The sequence below is a fragment of the Pelecanus crispus genome, chromosome 3 (genome assembly GCF_030463565.1).
Source record: "Pelecanus crispus isolate bPelCri1 chromosome 3, bPelCri1.pri, whole genome shotgun sequence".
NCBI classification, from domain to species: Eukaryota; Metazoa; Chordata; class Aves; order Pelecaniformes; family Pelecanidae; genus Pelecanus; species Pelecanus crispus.
In genome coordinates, this window is record NC_134645.1 from 91,238,684 (window position 1) to 91,260,257 (window position 21,574).

Below are 21,574 nucleotides of genomic sequence, written 5' to 3' on the forward strand. Positions count from 1 at the left end.
GCTAATGCTGATGGCGTGGGACATCGCATTTACCAAATGCCTTTCTGTCCTAGCTTCTGAGCACTGCTAATGCTTGGTGGCCTAATAATAATTTTCTGGAGAAGTAGACTCCCGAGGACTGAGGTAGAAGGGATGTTGCTTTGCAATGTGTCGCTGACCTTCTGTGCACTAACTTTCTGTCATCGCCTGTAAACCCCTCTTCCCTTCTTTCGGTGCGTTTATCCACTGCATGGGTCACTCGGTGGCTCCATTTCAGCTCACTGTCTTCCTTTCCACCTTTGAGGTCCATATCCTGTACTTCGTTTTCCTTAAGCAATTTGATTTTTATTAACGTCTCTGGCCAGATTTGCTCAGCTGATCTCTCCTGAGTGCCCCCATCTTGGTCCCATGTGTCAGTGCATACAGCGCTGTCCTTTTCTGTGACCTTACCGAGGATGGCTTCTCAGAGCCCTTTGCGTCTTCCTTTGCTGTTTGAATACAGATCAGAAATGGACTTTCAAAAGAGCAAGTCATTGCCTGCAGAGCAGTGGGTCTGTTCTTTCTTTACGGTGAGATCTGAAAATCCCACTAGCTCTATCCTTCAGCTTACGGAGGTATCTCTGAAGTTCGCGCAGCTCGGAAGAGGAGGGAGGTTTTCTCTCGTGAGTTTTCTCCTTCACCTGATCCGCTTTCCCCAAGCCAATCACAAAGGCAGATCTTCTCTTTCCCTAAAATCTGCATCCCCTGCTGCCCAGGGGCTCCTTCCACTTGGGTCTTCCTCTCTTAGCTTTCCCCGGTTTGCTCCCGTCTCACCTGGAGACGTCCTATTGCCTGTATGAGGGCAGTAGTTCTCTCTCCTCTCTCCTCCCAATCCCCTTCACACCAGTCACTTAACCCACATTACTTTTGCTCTCAGCACCTCCTTGCTGTCTCACAAAGTCTTTGATTAAAACTTGTTACGGCCACAGTTCGTTGCAGGGGGAGGAGGAGGCACACATCCACTCTGTGCAGTTTATGAGAGTTCTCCCTGGAGCCTGACGTTTTTGCTACCTTTCTGTCTCTAATCCTTACTCTTTTAATAAAGCTCACTAATATTTTCTGCTGCAACCTAATATATGTGTTTTTTCCCCCAGTTTCATCCTCTAGACGTTACATTCTCCTGGGACCTTTAGCATTTAGGATCCAGTGGAGCCTTGGTCTTTTATGTCCTGCTCTGCTCTTTCAAATGACGTCTCTCCCTTCAACTACACGTGTGCTAAGCTGCTGTCTCCTCTAGGTACTTCCAGGAGACTGAGCGTTCAGCCCCCGTCTCTTTTGCACCTGGCTGGGCTTCCCTGTCTCCATTTAACATTTATGTCAATTCTGCTCAGCAGTAATAAGCACCTGCACCTTTTGGCATTAGCGAATGGCTAGAAAAGAGGCTGGAAATGAAGCAATTTCTGTCGGAATATTGAAATCCAAGATAAACCCTTTTGTGAAAAAGAAAAAGTTTGAGAGTTCAAAATTGACCAGCTTAATGAATTCTCTTCCATTTTCTTTAAAATGTAAGTACCATAACATTGTATTGAACTTTTCGTATTACCTGTTCATTCTGCTTTATTGGGAAATGGGTCCCTAAACTGGAGCTGATTTGAGCAAATAGGGGCTCACTCTTGCTTCACCATTTCCCTTTCATCTGGACCTTTCATACTCCAGCAAGCCTCTTCATCCTCTCCCAAAACTATGTCTTTAAATGAAATTAAGATGTATAAAGTAAACTGTGAAAGCTGTTAAAATCCCACATTCATACTGTCTTTTTGTTGTTTTAAGAAAGCCACCTCCACCTTCCCCTTTCTCCCAAAAGCCGGGCAGACCAGGTAGCCGTAGTGTCCCATTAATGTGACCCTGACAGTCCCCTTGCTGGTTTGTGCCTTCAGTACTTTGTGTTGTCTCCAACCTGGTAGGAAATGTGTGTGTAGGGGGTTGTATTTCACAAGCTGAGGGATTTCAAGTGAACTCGGGAGCTTTGGAGGCTTTTTCACAGGCAGATGGAGCAGCTGTCCCTGCTCTTCCCCCTGCGGCTGGGCGGGATGTGGGAGACACATCCTTGGTTCCCTTAATTGAGAGAAAGGGCTTCCAGCTAAGCTTCTCACCTGCCAGGTGTGCACCCCGGTGTTTTGTTTCCTGATGTTTAACTCTTGATCCAACGTGGAACAACTGGAGCAGTTTAGAGACGGGCAGCAGAACGGAGAGCTTGCCAGCACGCTCACCTGGCTTGCAGGAGAGCAAAGTTCGGGTCCTTTGCCTGCACCAAACGGAGTAGGACTTCAGCCTCGCTTTTGAACCTCTCTGAACTAAGACACGTGCATCCCCTGGCTGTTTGAGAGATAAGACACAGCCTCTTTTTCTCTGTGCCTGCAAGTCACCTGTCCCAAAACTGGTACCCACATCTCGCCAACAAGACTTTGGAGGGAAGGAATAATGTTATTTCTTTTAAAAACATTGTTGTTCAGTGATTAACGCTCTGTTTTCCCCACTGTTTTGTTTTTGTTGTTCAGACTGTCAGCTGCTGGATGCTGGGTGGTGTCACGTAGGGGCAGTTTGCCCCCAAATTAGAACAATCCAGCCCCTATCCTGCTAGTGTGCAAACGGTATGTTAATTAACATAAATAACCATGTAGCTGTGGTTTCTTGCTAATTGAAGTTCAACTTGCCAAAGATATCATCATGTTACATAAGAACAAAATTTGGTTCAGTACTTGCATGCCCTAGTTTACCCCATAGCTGATAGTGCCTTCCTGTAACTAGAAGAGAGCATCCCTCATTTGCTCCTCTCCCAATGTCTGTGCTCCTTCCCGGTCCCTCACACAGAGAAAATTCACTGAAGTGAGTGCAAGTTTTCCTGAATTAGGAGTGACAGTGTATTTGCCATTTATAGCCTAGGAGTAGCACAGTGTTGGAGTAGTAAAACACTAAATAGGATAGGGGTAACATTGCTTTCACTTTCTCATCAACATGGGTTTTTTTCTTGCTCGGTGTTAACTGAGTCTGAGAGTGCCATTTCTCAGACTGCGCATTTCTTTCTCCAAGGCTTAGAAACCTTGTGCTGTCCTCAAAGCAGTATTGTTCATCGCCATATGGGATAAGGTAATTATTAGCCATATAAATTTCCATTTTATAGGACAGTTCGAATTCCTGGAGGCCAACAGTTACTATGGTAGATCTCAGTTCTCTCACACTTCAGCTGACTACATGCGAGTATAAATTACTGCTGTTTCTCCTGTGGTAGTACTTTGTGGACCCAGTTTGGTAGTAGTCCCAGTGTACTGGGGCTATGCAAACTTACTGGAAGATGAAGGCCTCTGAAGGTCTTACAAGCCTTACAACATGTAAGCAAGGAGAACACATTTACATATTTTTGTATGTTCAAAAACTGTGTTTCAATTATACCTACTTGTCTTTTAGCCTGTCCTTAGTTAGCTGTGGTATCAGAGAAGAAATGTATGGACATAGAGATCAAAATATTTTCTAAAATAGAAGCTAGAAAGGTTTGATTGTGGATTTCCCTTTCTTCTTTTGATTCCTTTTCTTGCCACATCAACATTTTTGCAGTTATCATCAGTAGCATCATTGTATTGGTCATAATTAGTTTCTGAGGAAGAATGCAAATATTCACTGTTTCTATTCAGCCTATTAAAATTGCTCTATCAATCATCCTGGTTTGAAAATTATAATAAATTCAGCCCTTTTTTTAGACAACAATAAAAACTTTCCAACCCTCCCTCTCCCCCAGAACAGCAGGAGAAGATAGGTAATAGCATTTTAATGAAGTCACGTTCTTGTTCCCCAAGTGAACTGGTCCTGTGGACCAACGAGAAATCCAGGGGAGGTATAATTCTCCCTGTTGTCTGAGATGAGTTACCAGCCTTTTACGTGTTATATATTTTATATTTTACCTAACGGGTCTTTATATTCTGATAGCATCTGAGCTTCTTTTAAGGCTATATGTAACCACACAGTGGAGGGCAGTAGTAAGACTTGCCCCCTCAACTCTTCACTCATTCTTTTGCTTTCAGGGCAAAGCCTTACAAAGCTGTGTCTTCAACCTTCAGCTGATGTTTAACACCTCAGATGTTTGAACTCCGGTAAAGCAGGCTGGGAAAAAAGGGCTAGAGGAAATTAAATCCAGGTCTCTGCAGACAGCTAAGCGGTGTGTTTGTAAAAGCCGCTCCATCTAGTGGCAGTCACTTTGCACAGCTGGTCTGGCAGTGCCCATCAACAGCCGCCGGCTGATGGGAGAAAAGTCTAAAATGGTGTTCAGCTATGTCAGCTATGGGTTTTCTGGTTTTGGTCTTCAAGATAAAAGATGATTGAAATTTTTATGTATTGTTTATTCCTTATCTGTAATCATAATTCATTACTTACTGTGAATTGCTGCATGCAGTCATGGAAATACACTGAAAATTTTGAGTGCCGGCATCAGCACGGGCTCTTCCTCATCTTTAATCAACATTTCAGTTCTTCTTAAAGCCATTTTAAAATGAGTGAGGTAGTAGAGCTCATTTAAGGAAGGGACAAAGGCAAGAGCTTTGGAGACTCAAAGGCTCCGTTGGAAGCGTGGCTTTTGGCAGGGCAGGGAGGCTCTCCCTCACTGCCACCCTGCCTGCGAGAGGACCTTGCTGCAGCACACGGCTGTCACCCCAGCCCCGTCCAGAGATGAGGGATCTGTGCAGGGGACCCTTGTCCACTAGGGAGGCTGTGAGAAGGCTCCCAGAGTATTTCATGGAGAGATGTTAATAGGTCTCGGGCAATATGGCTTTGGGCAGTGGGGCCACATGGAGTGCAGTGTCCCATTCTTGTGGGCAGCACCTCCTCGCCACTCTAGGTTCAGACAGAAGAGCTCAGAGCCAAAATTTGTGTGACACTGGCACGTCAACCTAACCAAACAAAAAGACCAGGAACCAGGCCACTGCTCCCACCATCAGCTTTTCAGTCTATGTCAAAGCGTGCAGCACCTCAGACCGTGACCTGGACCATCCTGATAACCTCAGTGCCAAAGGTCCAGTCTTGTTTTCACTAGGCAGCCATGGAAAACCTCGCTGATTGCTTCAGCGCATTTCAGTATTGTAGCTTATAGCGAGGCAAGCTAGTATCTAAATTCAAATAAACTAAATTCCAGTAAAGTGCAATTCCAGATCAGGCGAATGGCTGTTTTACTGCAACTTTAATAAAAATCAACTGCTACTTGAATAGGTGCATGCACACATACTGCTAGAAATTTCCAATTATGATATTCCCAGCAGCAAACAAAAACAAAATTAATGTCAGCTGCATCCCCCAAAGCCTAAACTACACCACTAATGAACTCCCGAGTACTCTCAAAGAAAACTCTCTTTGCGGAGACAATAAGGTGGAAATTACTGTAATAATCGCAATGTAAAAATACAGATGGAAAAAAAAATCATTGAAATTCAGAGTAGGACTTGCCTCTCCTGATCCCATTAACCATGTTGTTAGCATAGCATATGCATGCATAGTGATATTGTCACATAACTCACTGCCACCTTCAAAAGAGCACGCAGGAATTCGTGTTCTTTCATTTGTATTTCAAACAAAGGTAGGGGTTGCACGGCAGCTTGCACCTTATTCCGAGGAAGTCTGTACTTAACATGACTCCAGCAGGGACCAGCTACCTTATAACAATCTGTTTGTCTAGCAGAAGTGCTCAGTTGCATACAATTTTTGAAGCTTTACTCAAACATAATCTTCTCGACATGGGGCTGTGGCTTTAATCATTAAAATGGTTGTCTTTCTTCTGTCAGAAATAAGCTGGAATAACAGAGAATACCACAGCCATCTTTACGTGTTTATAGAACTACTTGATTTATTTAATACTTTTGGGTAGTTTCCAAATGTATAACACATTCTTCATTTCTGGTTTTAAACTGGTGTTACAATGCCAAGTTTAAAGTTGCCAGACTTCACCCAAAGCAGATTTGTCAGTTGTCAACAGGGTCATCTTTGCAACATCTAACATCTGCAAATTCTACTAGGAACGGCTGTAAAGCACCTTCTGGATGAAAAGTGCATTATGTATTAGATTATTGCTGTTCATTTTTAATGTGTGCTTCAGTGACATTTCCCTCCCTCATTGCTCAAACCCTCAAAATTACATTCCTTAATATTGTCTGTCTGTCTAATAATTATATTGTTATTTGCTGAGCAATGATGTCTGCAGAAGCTGACACAGCAAGTGTCTGTGTTGTGTGTTAGACTGTCCTGCTAAGGGTTGTTTATACTCATCCTTGTTTGTAGCGCTGGAGTTGCAGTGTCTTCTGCAGGTCTAGGTTCCTACATTTCCTTTAACACTTAATGTCCAAGGCCGCCTGAATCAAATGGAAAACTTTAATGAACCATGGAAAAAGTCTTGTGTGTTCAGATGCCATGTGTAAGTGCAGTATAAATATCTCATCAGCCAAATGATCTCTGCTTCTTTTGGAAATGCTCGTGATTTCTTCTGGTTTTAAGTATTGGTATTGTTGTAGAGATTAATCGTTTTCTTCTTTCTTTTAGTTTTCATGGGAAAACTGAGCTGTGGTATCTACTGTGCAAGTCTCCTCTTTAGGAGTTACGTGATCAGTACTCTGGGTTTTGGCAGATAATCTCTCATGGCCTTTCTGGCCGTTTATTGTCAGTTGTGTAAAGTGAGCGAGTTAAGTCAGTACAAGCCTATATATGGCATCTGGGACTTCTTGGGTGTCACAAACAATTTCCTCTGTTCTAAAAGCATGAAAAAGCTTGGTTTTGCTCCTGTTGCTGATGTAATCATCAAGATGTCCCGTAGCAGACGCAGAATAGCTGTAGCACACCGAAGCAATGATTCTGGCTCTTACTTACATTCAGACCACTCTCAGCCAGCCTGGCAGTGGAAGGGGGCCCTAAAGCAGATGTTCAATGCATATTCAAGGCATGTTATATGGGCAAAGTTATATAAAGGAGCACAGCATAAGAAGAGCTGTAAAACCTGTTTTACATGTTGATGCGTGTAGGATGCCCGGATGCTGATGAGGGTGCTGTCCCAAGAGTATCCTGACCAGGAGTTACACCCTGCAATTAATCACCATCCACAAGCAAAGGTTGGGTATGACGGGACTCAGAGACCACTGGCTACCTGGGGACCTTCTGCCGGGCTTCTCGTTTCTGAGGGGTCAGAATGTTTTTGAGGGTGTCCCCAATGGGATGAGTTACATTTCCATGCTTCTTGCAGGAGCAGTGGCTTCTGGTCCCTTTTGCTTGGAGTTTTGGCCAGAGCTGCACTCTGACCCAGACTTGGTGCCATGTTTTTCTAGGCAAGCATGAACTGCTCTGACTGAGGCTTCTGATGCACGCAGAATGGATCACTGATGCAATCACTGACTTAGCAGTGCTGGTCACCTTTCCTGAAACTGTGGACAGGGCTGAGCAACAACCCACCTCCCCCACAGAGTCCAAACATCCCAGTTGCCTTGGTATGCTTAGCAAAAGGAAGGAATCGAGTAATGAAGCTATATGCAGACCCCTATATTTGTAGATGAAACACCTTGCTAATAAATTTGCAATAGCAAATTCAGGATGTTAGTAGACCTCAGGTTGCTCTAACAGGGTAATGGGAATATACAGGCATACTGGGTGAAGTGTGAAACTTTAGAGTGCATGCCTCTTCCCCTGTTCCCTCTCTCGTCAGGTTTTCAAAACCCTCAGAGCCTTTTGAAAGAAAAGCAATGAAGGTGATGATTCAGTTTAATGCTGCTCCTGCAGTGGCACTTGGTATTATCTAAATGAAGCAAGCCGAAGGAATATTGGTCTGCAAGGTACTTTGCAATCAGAAGCCAAGTTCAGATCTAGAGAAAAATATCTTCCTGGTGGAGTGGCTCGGAAGGTTTTGATGAGAAATGAAAATTACTTTCCTGTGGAATACTCAAACTCCTGCGCCTCTGTTTTTTGCGTCACTTCACAGTGTAATTCAGTTTTAGTGAAATCCAGGTGATGTCTTTCTAAGGGCTTGACTCACCCCGGCACTGAATATAAGAGAAAGATCAATTTTGTTTGACATAGTTCAACTAAGTTGTTTGTGGAGTTTGTCTCCTTGTTTATCTTAATGAAGTCTGATCTTTTCCCCTTCTAGGATTTCCTCCGATGCATTTTTCCCTCCCCCAAGTCTCTCTGAAACCAACAAGACTGGGGTTATGAAGTCAATCCTAGATGGCCTCGCAGATACAACTTTCCGAACAATCACGACAGATCTCCTTTACGTGGGCTCCAATGATATCCAGTACGAAGACATGAAAGGCGACATGGCATCCAAGCTGGGATACTACCCCCAGAAGTTTCCTCTCTCTTCCTTCAGGGGTGATCCTTTCCAAGAAAAAATGACTGCGGGAGATGATCCCCTGTTGAGCATTATTCCCTCAGATCAGGTCAACATCACAGAGTTTTACAACAAGTCCCTGTCCACGTTTAAGGATAATGAGGAGAACATACAGTGTGGGGAGAACTTCATGGATATGGAGTGCTTTATGATCCTGAACCCCAGCCAGCAGCTGGCCATCGCTGTGCTGTCGCTCACCCTGGGCACCTTTACAGTCCTAGAGAACCTCCTCGTCTTGTGTGTCATCCTACACTCCCGAAGCCTCCGGTGCAGACCTTCCTACCATTTCATCGGCAGCCTGGCTGTGGCCGACCTCCTGGGCAGCGTGATTTTTGTCTACAGTTTTGTGGATTTCCATGTTTTCCACCGGAAGGACAGCCCCAACGTCTTCTTGTTCAAACTGGGTGGAGTTACAGCCTCCTTCACTGCCTCTGTAGGTAGCCTTTTCCTCACGGCAATAGACCGGTACATATCTATACATAGGCCACTAGCTTACAAAAGGATTGTTACCCGACCAAAGGCTGTCGTAGCGTTTTGTGTGATGTGGACCATCGCTATTGTAATAGCTGTTCTTCCTCTGCTTGGCTGGAACTGCAAAAAGCTCAACTCTGTCTGTTCGGACATATTCCCTCTCATCGACGAGACGTACCTGATGTTCTGGATCGGGGTCACCAGCGTCCTCTTGCTGTTCATTGTCTATGCCTACATGTACATACTGTGGAAGGCTCACAGCCACGCTGTTCGGATGATTCAGCGGGGCACTCAGAAAAGCATAATCATTCAGTCTACAGAGGATGGTAAGGTACAGATCACAAGGCCTGATCAAACTCGTATGGACATCAGGTTAGCCAAAACCTTGGTCCTTATCCTAGTTGTTTTAATCATATGCTGGGGCCCTCTCCTCGCCATCATGGTGTACGATGTCTTTGGGAAAATGAACAAGCTCATTAAGACTGTCTTTGCCTTCTGTAGCATGCTCTGTTTGCTGAATTCAACAGTGAATCCCATCATCTATGCTCTGAGGAGCAAGGACTTGCGACACGCCTTCCGCAGCATGTTCCCCACCTGCGAAGGAACCGCGCAGCCCCTCGATAACAGCATGGAGTCTGACTGCCAGCACAAACACGCCAACAACACGGGGAATGTGCACAGGGCTGCCGAGAGCTGCATTAAGAGCACAGTTAAGATTGCCAAAGTTACCATGTCTGTCTCCACAGACACGACTGCTGAAGCATTGTAAGTCAGAGACTTCTCAGCATTGTGAGAAAAGGAGTTAGTTTAAAAAAAAAAAAAAATCAACAGAGAAAACCAAACCCGTGGCTTAACGTGTTTGTACCCTCCTGTAATACTGTTTTGGTTTGTCATTGTAAGCTGAGCAATGATTGTGTTAAGAGCATTGCCATCAGCCAGTTCTTCAGGTTTTACAATTAGGGATTCAAGATAAATTTTTGAAAGTTTTTTTCTCAAAAAGTGTTTACTGAATAATAGTAAGTTTCCTGAAAGAGCACAGAGAAAATACCAGGTTAGCAACAGTTCCTTTTGGGGATGTGAAGAAAAATTGTGAAACCTAATTGAAAACTAATGCATCCTAAACCAATACCATCAAATAAGAAAAAAAGCCTTGTAATCATGCTGTTCATTTCAATGTGAAGTGTATTTCATGTCTGTAAGTAATAGGAGTTTTTGATTTTTTCCAGAAGCGGCAGTGCTGAGTTTTAGAGGTTTTGTAAAACGTGTTGTGTCCCGTGAATTGTATGCTGTTTTATTATGTGTTATTGATATTTGTCTGATTAAACAAAGTGATAAGGTAGACTTCCGTGGAAATAATGTGAAACGTGATATGTAAACCCCACTGAAAACACTTACTGTATTTGAAGAATTCCTATGAGCTATTTTGGAAATTTTACACTTTTAGTGGTCTTCTGTGGACTTAGAGGAGAGGCTTTGTGTTCTACTAAAATTATTTCCCCACTACCCTTTTACTTTCACATGCATACGAGAGTAACAGCAACAAAGGAATAGAGGAGGAATGTAAGAGAGGAATGCACTGGTTCAGACTTTAAATACCACTGCGTTTATACAGAAGGACGTTTATGGTTGTACAGACTATTGCCCTGCCCTCGGGCATTGCGTGAATACGAACACTGAAAGGCGAAGGTCTTGGATATTGTCTCCTTTAACAGGCAACTTGTTTTAAGCCATGTGCTGGTGCTGGACTACTGAAGACAGCATGTGTCAGACTCAATGTGTGATGTTATCACTGTGCAGTCGATGTATACTTGAAGTGTGTCGCATTCCTGTATCCCAGGTTTAAGCAGATTCAGAGCCTGAGATGCCAAACTCCCATCTTCACTAAAAGAGGAGGAAATACTGTCAGACTTAGACTTTTTCTTATTGTGTGAGCGTGTATATAAATAAATATCTATGTGTGTGTACGTGTGTGTGCGCGTGTGTGTGTGTAAGTATACTAATCAGTGTGAGTCATGGTAGCATAACTAAGATCGGTCACTATGACCAGGTGTAAACTGTATTTCTTGTTGCACGCTTTGCACACGAATTCTGTTTCTAAAATTGAGTTCTTCCAACTGATTACTGATGAAAGTACCGTATTAAGAACATCCCGATCCACTCTGAGAGGTGTATCCGTGTGCTAGAGAAAGCAACCTTTCAGTTGTACTTGAGAATACGGGGAAACAAGAGGCAGAGCGCGGCATGAGCCCGCACTGACAACTGCAGTGGCTGTCGATGGTGTTCCTGAAAACCGAGAAAGCCAGAAATAAATGATAATTTGTTTTAAGACCATCAGATTCAAATCTGATTGCTTGAAATGAGGTGAGTCTCACTGTGAAATCAGGATACAGATGACAAGGTTTGACACCATCAGCTTCGAGGAAGGAGGAGTTATTGAAAGAAAACGGTGCCTCTGTTCCCTGGTGGGATTGTTTCTGCAGCTGGGACTTTCACAAGGAGCGTGTTACCGGATAGTCTTTGAGGCATGGATATTCTGTAATTCCGTTCTGAATCAGAAGGTATGGGGTCCTCTTCTCTGCTGCCTTGCCTTTTTGGACCATTTCCTCACCCTTCTGGCTGATTTCTGCCAAAATAGCTGCAAAGGCGGCTTAGCCCGTTAGCTGCCCGATGCTTGCCGCAAGAGGGGCGACTCCCTCCGTGGCACGGGGCGAGTGGAGCCAAATCCACGTTGCCCTGCCGCCCGTCCTCAGGGTTATGTAGGGAAAGAGCAGGGCGGCAGCCCTGGGGTCTCTGGCCGCCGTGGTGTCCCCATGGTGTTTCTGATACCTCAGTGCAGGCCACAGCAGCCGGTAGCGCAAATGGCCCGGGCGATTTCAGCCAGTGGCTCCGCGGGGGCATAAGTGGCTCCAAGTTCAGGCTTGGTGAGGGGCGGCACGTTTTAAAGATCTCATCAGGCAAGGTGCTGAGCAGCAGCGGGAAGACACAGCGGTACTTTCCTCCTCCACCCCCCTCCTCTGCAGCTTACCTGCGTGGTAGGAGAGGGCACCATGCTCTCGAGGGGGTTGCAGCAGTCAGCCGAAACCGGCGGATTGCAGAGGATTCCCGGAGGACGTGCAAGTCCTCCTTCTGAAAGATCTTTCTCATATCTAGGTGTAGTCCATCCTAAAGCAGGCCTCTCGGTGGAGGCGGGGGGAAAGGCCATTTGAAATGTAAAGGTATTTTCAGAGCCATTTTTGAAACTGTCTTCTTGTGAATTAAATGCAAACTTCATGGACTTTCGTTGTGCATTCAAGTTCTAAATTTTACATGATAAATCATGGGACAATGGGGCTGTCTTGGCACTTAACTTGGTGCTTACTGATATAATAAGAAATAGCATCCTGTGAAATGTTACCGTCTATCATCAGTATCTTCATTTGCATAATTAGTTTTTCTAAAGCTCTGGGAACTGTGTCGGTTCACTTGGAACCATTTATTAAAGAGGTGGCAACAATTTCCCTACACGTTGCGCACTAAGTAGAACTACTCTTTCATTAGAAAAATCTGCTGTCGTTCCAAGATAAGCTGTACTTAAACCTCAGCTTTAGGTATTCCTAATTTGCAGTCGCCTACCTTCACTTAGTGATAGCACAGCCAAACAATACTGTGTTCCATGGCCACCCACACCGTCATCAACCAACCAACGATAGTCGCAGTTACGTATGTGTACCAACTCCAAGTGTTGCGTATCTACCGGGAAGACCATCTATGTCACATGCGTGCAGAGTTAGATTCTCAACAGTCTAATTGTATATTTGTATAATATAATCTCCTTGATGCTGTGCAATCACTATCCACATCTTCTTGCACTGGCCTTTTGATGAAAATTTTAGTGTGTCTATTGTGAGATAGACAGCGCATTTTACCTGCTGTTATTGGGCTGAATGTATGTAAATAAGTGAAAAAAAAAGAAGTCATCTGTACAAGCAGTGGCCTAAAAAGTCTGTAATTGTACACTAGGACAATTGTTGAAGTTGCTGTGACATCTCAAATACTACCTTTGAATAAACTGTTTACAGGGTCTCTTGGGATGCTGTTTCGTAGTGAAAGGAAAATCTTTCCTTGTGATAACATGAGGTAAAGAAATTGGATTACCTGAGATTTTATTTCCAGTGTTTCAAAGTGGAGAACATAACTCTTTATTGTCTGTAAATCTAACATTATTACTTCCTCTTAGAAGAATATTGTATCATTAGATGTTTGTTTGAGCTGGTAACATCCTTGCAACTGCTGCAATATTTTTCATTAGCAACCTGTATAATAGTTTGTACACAAGTACTGTTCAGATTGTCATGAAAAGTAGCTTTGACCATTTACCTACCAGTAGCAGAATAGTATTTCTGTAAGATTTCCAGTGTATTCCTACCATATCATATTTTATTTCTATAATGTAATTAAACTGTTATTTATTCAAGGAGAAAAAGTATTCCTCTACTTTTTTTGTTTTCCAAATTTTGAGATAACTGAGGAAGCCACGTGATGATGCTGCCTCATCCCACAATCTGGTGCTCTACGTTTTGTTTATAAGTTTGTCTGTCAGATTCTGAAACAACTGCTTAAACAACTTGACAACAGGTTGTCAAGCTATGTGGGTTTTAATTGTACGTTGATATGTTTGAAGGAGGAGGTAGATTATATATTTTATATTTGTGTATTCAGTACTATGGAGACAAGAGAGAAATGACATAGTTAAAACTGAATCTCCTGTTTCATTATGTAGGCAATTTCCCCTTTCCTCTGTATTAGCCAAAATGCAATAAATCTCTTTTGCTTTCCTCAGATGCATATGTTTGCACAGAGATGTCACATTAAGACAAACCCATACACTTCAGAAAAATAAAACACAAAAGAGCAGAAGAAAGGAATGCAAACTAACATAGTGCTGCCAACAGCAACAACGACCTGAGTTAGTTATTGGTGGTTGTAAATATAATCAAAGACTGGAGACAAACAAAATGTTAGTTCAGTTTTTGCCAGTGCTAGTGGGGACAGAGTTGGGGGCGGGGGGGAGCGGTCCAACAGGGATGCACAAAAGCTGTGCAGGGAGAGCAAGTTCAGCCATGCCACTGCCTACGGGGCACACTAAAGTGTCCCACCGCTGCTCATCCACAACTGAAAGGAAGGGTTGAAAAAAACACTTATAATCTCTTTGTTGTCCCACATGCCTGATCCAAAGCCCACTAAATGCTGTAGAAAGGTCCCTGCCCATTTCAAAGGATCAGTTTTTCATATGACTTAATCTCAGGTTCATGTTACTTGGGCAATTTTCCTTCTCCACGTTTGTGGTTTGAGAGCAGTGGAGGTCCTTAGGGGATGAAGTGAGCATGTCCTGGGGCCTTGGATCATGCTTGTGCCACAGTATTTGTATTTTAAAAAATTAGGTCACTGATGGATTGAGAATGTCTTGGCAAAACAAAAGCAACTAGAAATAAAAGATTAGCTCTTAATCTTTAACTAATTTAATTAATTTGTGTGAATTAATTTGTAAAAAAAAGTGAATTTAACTAATTTAAATTCACATTTAAATGAAGAATTCTGAATATTTCTGCTTGAAGCTGTCACTTCCAAAGCAGCTAGGAGACAATTCCCACTGTATTTGCCTGTTCACTAGAAAATAAGGTCTATACTGCCACAAACCGACAGTTCCTCTTGATGGTATCACCGAAGTCTATTCTAAATAACACAAGAGGAAATAATGACAACTTTCCAAGCAACTGCTTTCCCACACTATACCAGCTCAGGAAGTGTGCAGGCAAATATACTGTCACCATTTCAGCCTTTCACATTAACATCCATTATTATTTCCGCTCTTCTGACAGTTGTTTTAAGAAGTCACAGTATCATCATGCATGCACATCATCAATAAAACATCGGCATTTTGTTGTTTTTTTAAAAAAAATACATTTTATCTTCAATGAAGGTCCATCTTTGGCTTGATTTAAAATTAATTCATCATATCTGAGATTATAAAAGAAGAGAAAAAAATCATTTTGCCTGTGTTTAAGAAAGCGTAGGGTGGGGGGGGTTTATTTGACAGTTTAGAATACGTGTCTTCCTCCATTCTGCCTTTGTCCATTGGTCTTTTTAGGTAATGAATATAAAGAATATCAACAGAGTTCTCTTTAAATAGCAGCACAACATATGAAGCACACAATTGCCTGTAACAGGGCTCCTTAATATGAACAGCTATCTAATACTAATCTTTAAAATTCAGTTAACAGAAAGAGTGATAATAAGCCCAAGGTAATCTTAATGATTAGGTATGACATGCCCTGGTATTGCTTTCCAATAAATCATCTTTGGTATTCAGAGCAGCACTCAGTTTAATGTTAAAGCATATGAAGGTATGGAATCCTGTCTCAATAAAGTCACTAAGAATTTTTTATTGACTTCAGCAGAAATTATATCTTACCCCAGATTTTCAAACTATGAGTTTGCATTTGGAAAGTGCAATTTTATATTCCATTGTATTTGCATTTTCACTGACATTAAAACAAAGACAGAATAAATAACAGCCTCTATATTCATTGTTCTTTTTTTTTTTAACCTCCAAGATAATCTATTTGGAATTCTGGTGGGTCAATGCAGAATCATAAAATCTGGCAGGAGTTCAATGGACTTGTCATGGGAGTGAGGCAATTTATTTATCCATATGTGTGCAGATGGGGTAGAGAACATCATGAACAAAACTGCTCTCACAATAATGCTGACAGAGCTGCTTCCTCACCACTTGCACTGATGCCATTTTGATGCTGCTTTCTCTCCCTCTCTCCATATATATATCTATATGTGTGTACGTGGTGAAAACAGGCTACACACATACTCAAAAAACTTTCCCCCAAATAAAGAAGTCTCCCTACATGTAGTAATAATAATAATAATAATAATAATAATAATAATAATAATAATAATAACGTGAAACAACTTCACAGCCACTGATTTCACAAAGGGGAAACCTCTTCTGCCATTTATAGCCGTAACTGGATGCATCAAGCCCTGCCATTGCTATTTTTTTTCCCCATGGATCTTACTGAACGTCCCTCCAGGGCTCAGCACCACAGGGATACCTCACTTCCATGGAGCTGAAGAGAGGAAGAAGGGAAGGGAGCTGCAAATGCCCCAGTTCTTGTTTGTGGCAGGCTGTTCCTGGAGCCGCTGTGTGTGTAGTGCTGTGAAGGTCTCTGGGGACCCCCCTGCGGTGTCCCTGTCCTCCAAGACAGGGCTTGGTGGTTGCTGTAACCTGGCCGAGAGCAGAAACCTTGTCAAGAAGGGTGAAGAATAATCATCTCTGGTTGAAACTCTGAAAAGAAAGGATTTAAGACATTGCAGGGTAACAGTGCAGAGTTGGGGACCTGCTATACATCATTTCTTAGTTAAGGAACAAGGAATAAGGGTATCATTTTAATAGAGGAATGTGGGGAATTATACAGGTTATGGATCCATCCAGTAAACACTCCTCCCAAACCTTCAAAAGGGTAATAATAAATCCTGTAAGGCCTTTCATCAGCAGCCTGGGAAAAAAATATAATCATTGTCTCTGCAATGCTTAACTTGTAACCTAATTCAAAGTAATTTTTAAATTATACACCTACCTACTACCAATGCAGTCTGAGTAGGCAAAATTAATAACAGGCATGCTCAGTAAATCCAAGGTTTAAAGCTTTAGCTAGAATGCTAATGTCTAAATTGAGTAATACTATCAGTCATGAGAATTACAGTTATCTGCCTCCTTATCTTTTCCTATTTATTTGAGTGCTTTTATTTATTCTCATTATAGCACTAGCAAAACCTGACAGCTCTGGCAGAGGGAGGGACGGTCTCTCTGCATGCGGCCGGTGGTGGTGCTGAGTTGCCTGCAGCAGCAGGGCCAGGGCGCCCAGGCACTGCAGAACGCTGATCTGGACAAGGAGGCAAAGAGAGAGGATCGCAGCAAGCCTAGCAGGAGAAGAGAAGTAAGAAAAGCTTTCTAGGGTGCAGCTCCTTCCCCAGGGACGTCCTACATCCCCTGACACCTTGGGAGGTGCTGGGTGGACACTGCCGTGCGGGGAAGGAAAGCCTCAGGTTCAAAACCCCCCCAACTCCCACCTTGGCAGCTGGTGATGGGCTTCTTGGCAGGGACGCTGCCAAAATTGTTGCGCCCAAGGGTTAGTGCCTATGGTCAGGCACTTGCAAAGGGCGCTGGCTTCTTACTGCTTGTGCCTCATTAGCCTTGAATTAAACCATAGCCTGGAAGTTTGCCTGTTTACCCCAAATTGTTCTTTAAGAAAAGCTTCCACTTTCAGCTTTGGTGTTCCTCACTCAGGATCCTGGAGGTGACCAAAATGTGGTTATGTGCAGATGATTAAAAAACCACCGGGCTACAGTCCCTGTAGATAGATTAAGGGAAGATTAGCTGAACAGCAAAATGTCATATAAGGCTCAAAAAAGACCGCATTATCCACCTACAAATTGTGCATTTAGCCCAAATTGTTTTCTATGCAAGAGATATCCACAGGTAAACCATTTAGCATCATTTTCCCCTGGGAAAGCTGAGGATCTAGTTTAGCTTAGTTAAAGGACTGAGTTGTCTCACTCATTGGCAATGCAGGCAGCGGTTGCATCTGGTGCTGGAAAGGACCACTCCTATAGTGACTGACAGCTGACCTCCTAAACAGATATCTTAAGCTAAGACGTCTTGGATTCTCTCATTCAAGACATTCAGCCCTGATGTGAAGTGAGGGTGTCCATCATTTCATTTTTTTTTTTTAATCCCGTTCAAAATACTGCTGGGCCCTGCAGATGTTTTATTTTATTATTGGAGACATGATGAAGCTACTGGCTATCATAAGAAAGGACAGAGGAGGCTTCAAACTCAGTGCCGCTCTATTCTTACGCTTTTGCTCTTTGCCCTTTCTTGCTGATTACACAAGGTTTTTAAATCGTTGTTTGTGATCTAATCTTAGCTGCTGTGTCAGCTGGCCCCTGCTGAGGCTTAAATCCTTCTGCTGACTATGAGAGTGTAGAACTGAAGTCTCAAAAAGGGTGCTTGCCTTCTAGAGAGCAGAGTGTGGAGGTGGGAATGAATAAGAAAGTGTTTCCTGTAGGAAAGTGAACAATGGCAAAGCATGAGAACATGGGATGATGTACGTTTTCTGTGGTCCCTTGCCCTCTGGCAGTTTATTTCTTCTCCTCTCTATGCTGCCTCCTCCATAGTGCCAACACAAGCGCTTGCATGGCTGCCTGGTGAGTCAGATCCAGCTGAACTGATCCAGCTAAAAAATAACATTTTTTTTTTTCTCTTTTGGACACATTATACCTGCCAGATCATTTCCCAACTGCATGACCTGGGCTTCAGAGCTGGGAACTGGTGCAGGATTTGTCACACAGGCAACTCAACAGCTCCATCAAGCCAAGTTCCTGCTGTGCCAAGCATGTAATGGGACTTTCAGGGTCTCATTGTTCATTATCAGAACAGTCTAAAAGTGTTCTGCACTTCCAAACAGGAGCGCTGAGGGAAACTTGAGTTTCAGAGCCCACTGAAGCACCAAAACTGCAGGGCCTTCATCTGTGGCCTTCAAAGGTAAAGTCTCATCAGAGCTAAGAAAACTCTCCCCATTCTCAGTGCCAGTGACTTTGGTGGCATAAATACGCATTTTTTCTCAACAGCAAAAGTAACCACTGGGTTGGAAAATTCCCTTTGCCTTTTCCTTCTCTGGAAAGATACTTACGTTCCTGGTGAGTCTCTGGGAATGCCCATGCTCAGGTGGATGGGCAGAACATGCAAGTCATCCCTCCGCCTACCAGCCATGTGGCCAACTCGGTGCAGGCACACCTTGCGCTGGGCATAGAATCATAGAATCACAGGATCGTTTAGGTTGGAAAAGACCTTTAAGATTATCCAGTCCAACCATTAACCTAACATTACCAAGTCCACCACTAAAGCAATTAAGGGGAGAGTAGCAATTTCGTGTTTCCTGGCTTGGGGGCTGGATTATTTATAATGAAAGTAAAAACTAGGAATCATTAAGATTGGAAAGGATCTCTAAGATCATCACTCCAATCATCAACCCAACACCACCATGCCCACTAAACCATGGCCCAAAGTGCCACGTCTACCCGTTTTTTGAACACTTCCAGGGATGGTGACTCCACCACCTCTCTGGGCAGCCTGTTCCAATGCTTGACTACCCTTTCCGTGAAGAAATTTTTCCTAATATCCAATCTAAATCTCCCCTGGCGCAGCTTGAGCCCATTCCCTCTCGTCCTATTGCTAACTACTTGGGAGAAGAGACCAACACCCACCTCACTACAACCGCCTTTCAGGTAGTTGTAGAGAGCGATAAGGTCTCCCCTCAGCATGCCATGGTGAATGCCTCTGCTCGCTGGTTAACAAAGTCCCAGGGCAGACAGGGTGGTCTTGGTGTTGCAGCAGCCCTTGTATCGCAGGGTGAGCTCCCCTTTGTGCAGGTGCCCTTCACCTCTGGGGCAAACTCCTCTCACTGCCTGCTTCACGTTGCCCCTCTCTGTACTGCTGTATCTGTTTCTGCGTTGCTACTACTGGGAATCAAAGTGTTAAGTTACTGGGAATTGAAGCAGTTAGTTTCTCATCACTGCAGAGAGGCATGGAGATACTTTGTAGAAGGAGCTGCTGACCAATTAGTGGGCAATCATGGAAGCAAACTACATCCCAGGTGCATCCGCATCACTTAGGCAGGCCAACCACTACAACCTCTTCAGCAGCATGAGCACTCGGTGCCTTTTTGCTCCTCAAATTTTATTTGAATCCCTACCAATGACAACATGAGCACTTGGGAAATGTTCACTCTTGGAAAAAAACAAGTCAAACTTTGATTTTACAGACCTGTATTGTTAAAAAAAAAAAAAAAAAGAAACTGTCTAGTTCTGTATCAAAAAAATCAATCTTCTCTAGAGGCTGGGTTCGTAAATAAATCAGGAGGAGAAGCTGCTGTAAATTAGAAGAGCTCTACCACGTTCGCAAGCAGAGCGATAGAGGCCAGTCATACATCAGTCAGCCACACTGCTGAGCTGTGGATGTGTTTACTCCACAAAAGTAATTGCAACCATATCCTTTCACAGGAGGGCAAAGTAACCCACATTTTCCCTGGGGTGCAAAGATGCATATGGGAAGCTGGTAGCCATCATCATCCCTGGCAGTCCAGACTGTACTTCTCCTCACACCTCACACTAACATACGTGTGTACTTCATGTACGCTTAAGCCATCCTAACCTCAACTGGGGACCAAATGAGCCAGACATTACCAGTAATGTGTAAGCTCTCTGACCAAAGAGGAGTAGACTCATAATATTCTCCTTGCAAGTCACTGAGTTAATGGCCTGTTTTTACATATATTGCTGTTATACCTGGCAACTCATGATAACAGAAACTTCAGGTATTAGCAACAGCACAAAAAAATAAACAGCCTTTATCAAACCATTTCTATGAGGGGAAAAAAACAGCATTGCATATGTCAAAGACTGCATTATTAGAGCAGTATTTAGTCTGCAGCTAAAAGGCCACACAAGCCTTTACATCTAACTGCTAACTCAGGTCTCCTCAAGAGACTTGACTGGGATTTAAAGGGTAAGTATTGTGGAACGGTCTGCAGAGGAGAGAGCAGTCCCCTTAATGCTGTCTTTTCAGGACATTATTCTTTCCATTTGTATAGAGACAATTGCTCCAGCTAACCTGCCTGTCCTGTACCCTAGGCAACCTGACAAATTAAAACTAACTGCCTAATCCATCAAACAAATGGTTTGCCCTGGCTCCATCACAAGTGAATAAATAGCTATCCCCCCTCCCTGAAAAATAAAGTGTTTCAACATCAAAGAAAGCTTCTTCCCTGTCTCATCTTTTCCTTCTCCAAATGCCCAAAGGGAGGACCTTACAGCATGGCCACAAGGTCTGCAGAAGACCAAGATCTAAGGACTATCCCTTAGCCCATATATATTTTCTAATAGATCCATGAGCTCAGAGGTCCAGGTGGGACTTGAGAGTGACCCAGGAAACTACATCTCAACCCCTCTGCTGGGGCTCCAAGATAAAAACCAAACCTTGAGGCTGATGGCTTGTCAGCCAGGGGCAGGTCTTGCAGAGCACTCAGCATTGCCTCTTCCTTCCCTGCTGCCTTCAGCAGCCTGCAAACACAATCTTTTCCAGTGTATCTCACAGTATCTAACCTTGCTTTGAAAGTCTGAATGTATTTACTGCCTTTGATTTCCTGGCTGGAGATGTGTGCCGGGAGCCTGCTAATGAAGCTCAAAGAGCAGAGTCAAAGCGCGTTCTCAGTGCTGGCTGCCACAGGTGGAAGGAAACTGCCTGGCACAAGTCGCCATCCCTGCATGCATGTTAGAAGACAACGCCATGAAACACCACACAGCAAGGACAGGCACAGGGCTGGGGCCATGCATCCCTGCACAGGCAGCTCTGCCTGATGCCTTCTTTGTCCTGTACTGCCACAAGCCATAAGCAGATCCAAATCCCACCATATGCCAACTTCAGGCACCCTAAGCCTCATTAATTCAGCGTGCATTGGCAGCATCTAATATCTAAAAGCACTTAAAATCATTAGCGACCACCATTAGCACCTCCATTCTGGACCATAAAGGTTTATCTACAACTAAATAGGAGCTCTGGGGCAGCACCCTGGTCCAGGTCAAATAGATGGGCAAGGGCTGGCTGCCTCAGTCATCTGCCTTTCG

General features: G+C 43.6%; 1 protein-coding gene across 2 annotated transcripts; it reads left to right on the top strand.

Moving 5' to 3' along the window:
* Window positions 1–1,384: 1,384 nt before the first annotated feature.
* Window positions 1,385–9,605, top strand: CNR1 (cannabinoid receptor 1). 2 transcript variants are annotated; one of them, XM_075708179.1, is made up of 4 exons: window positions 1,385–1,488; window positions 2,514–2,609; window positions 3,049–3,105; window positions 8,123–9,605. In XM_075708179.1, exon 4 carries the CDS (start codon window positions 8,184–8,186, stop codon window positions 9,603–9,605), a length of 1,422 nt encoding a protein of 473 aa, XP_075564294.1. In that variant the 5' UTR covers window positions 1,385–1,488; window positions 2,514–2,609; window positions 3,049–3,105; window positions 8,123–8,183. The 2 variants fall into 2 exon arrangements, with proteins under 2 accessions (XP_075564294.1, XP_009481061.1); XM_009482786.2 differs by lacking the exons at window positions 1,385–1,488; window positions 2,514–2,609; window positions 3,049–3,105 and having other exon boundaries at window positions 8,184–8,249; window positions 8,325–9,605.
* The last annotated feature ends 11,969 nt before the right edge of the window (window positions 9,606–21,574 follow it).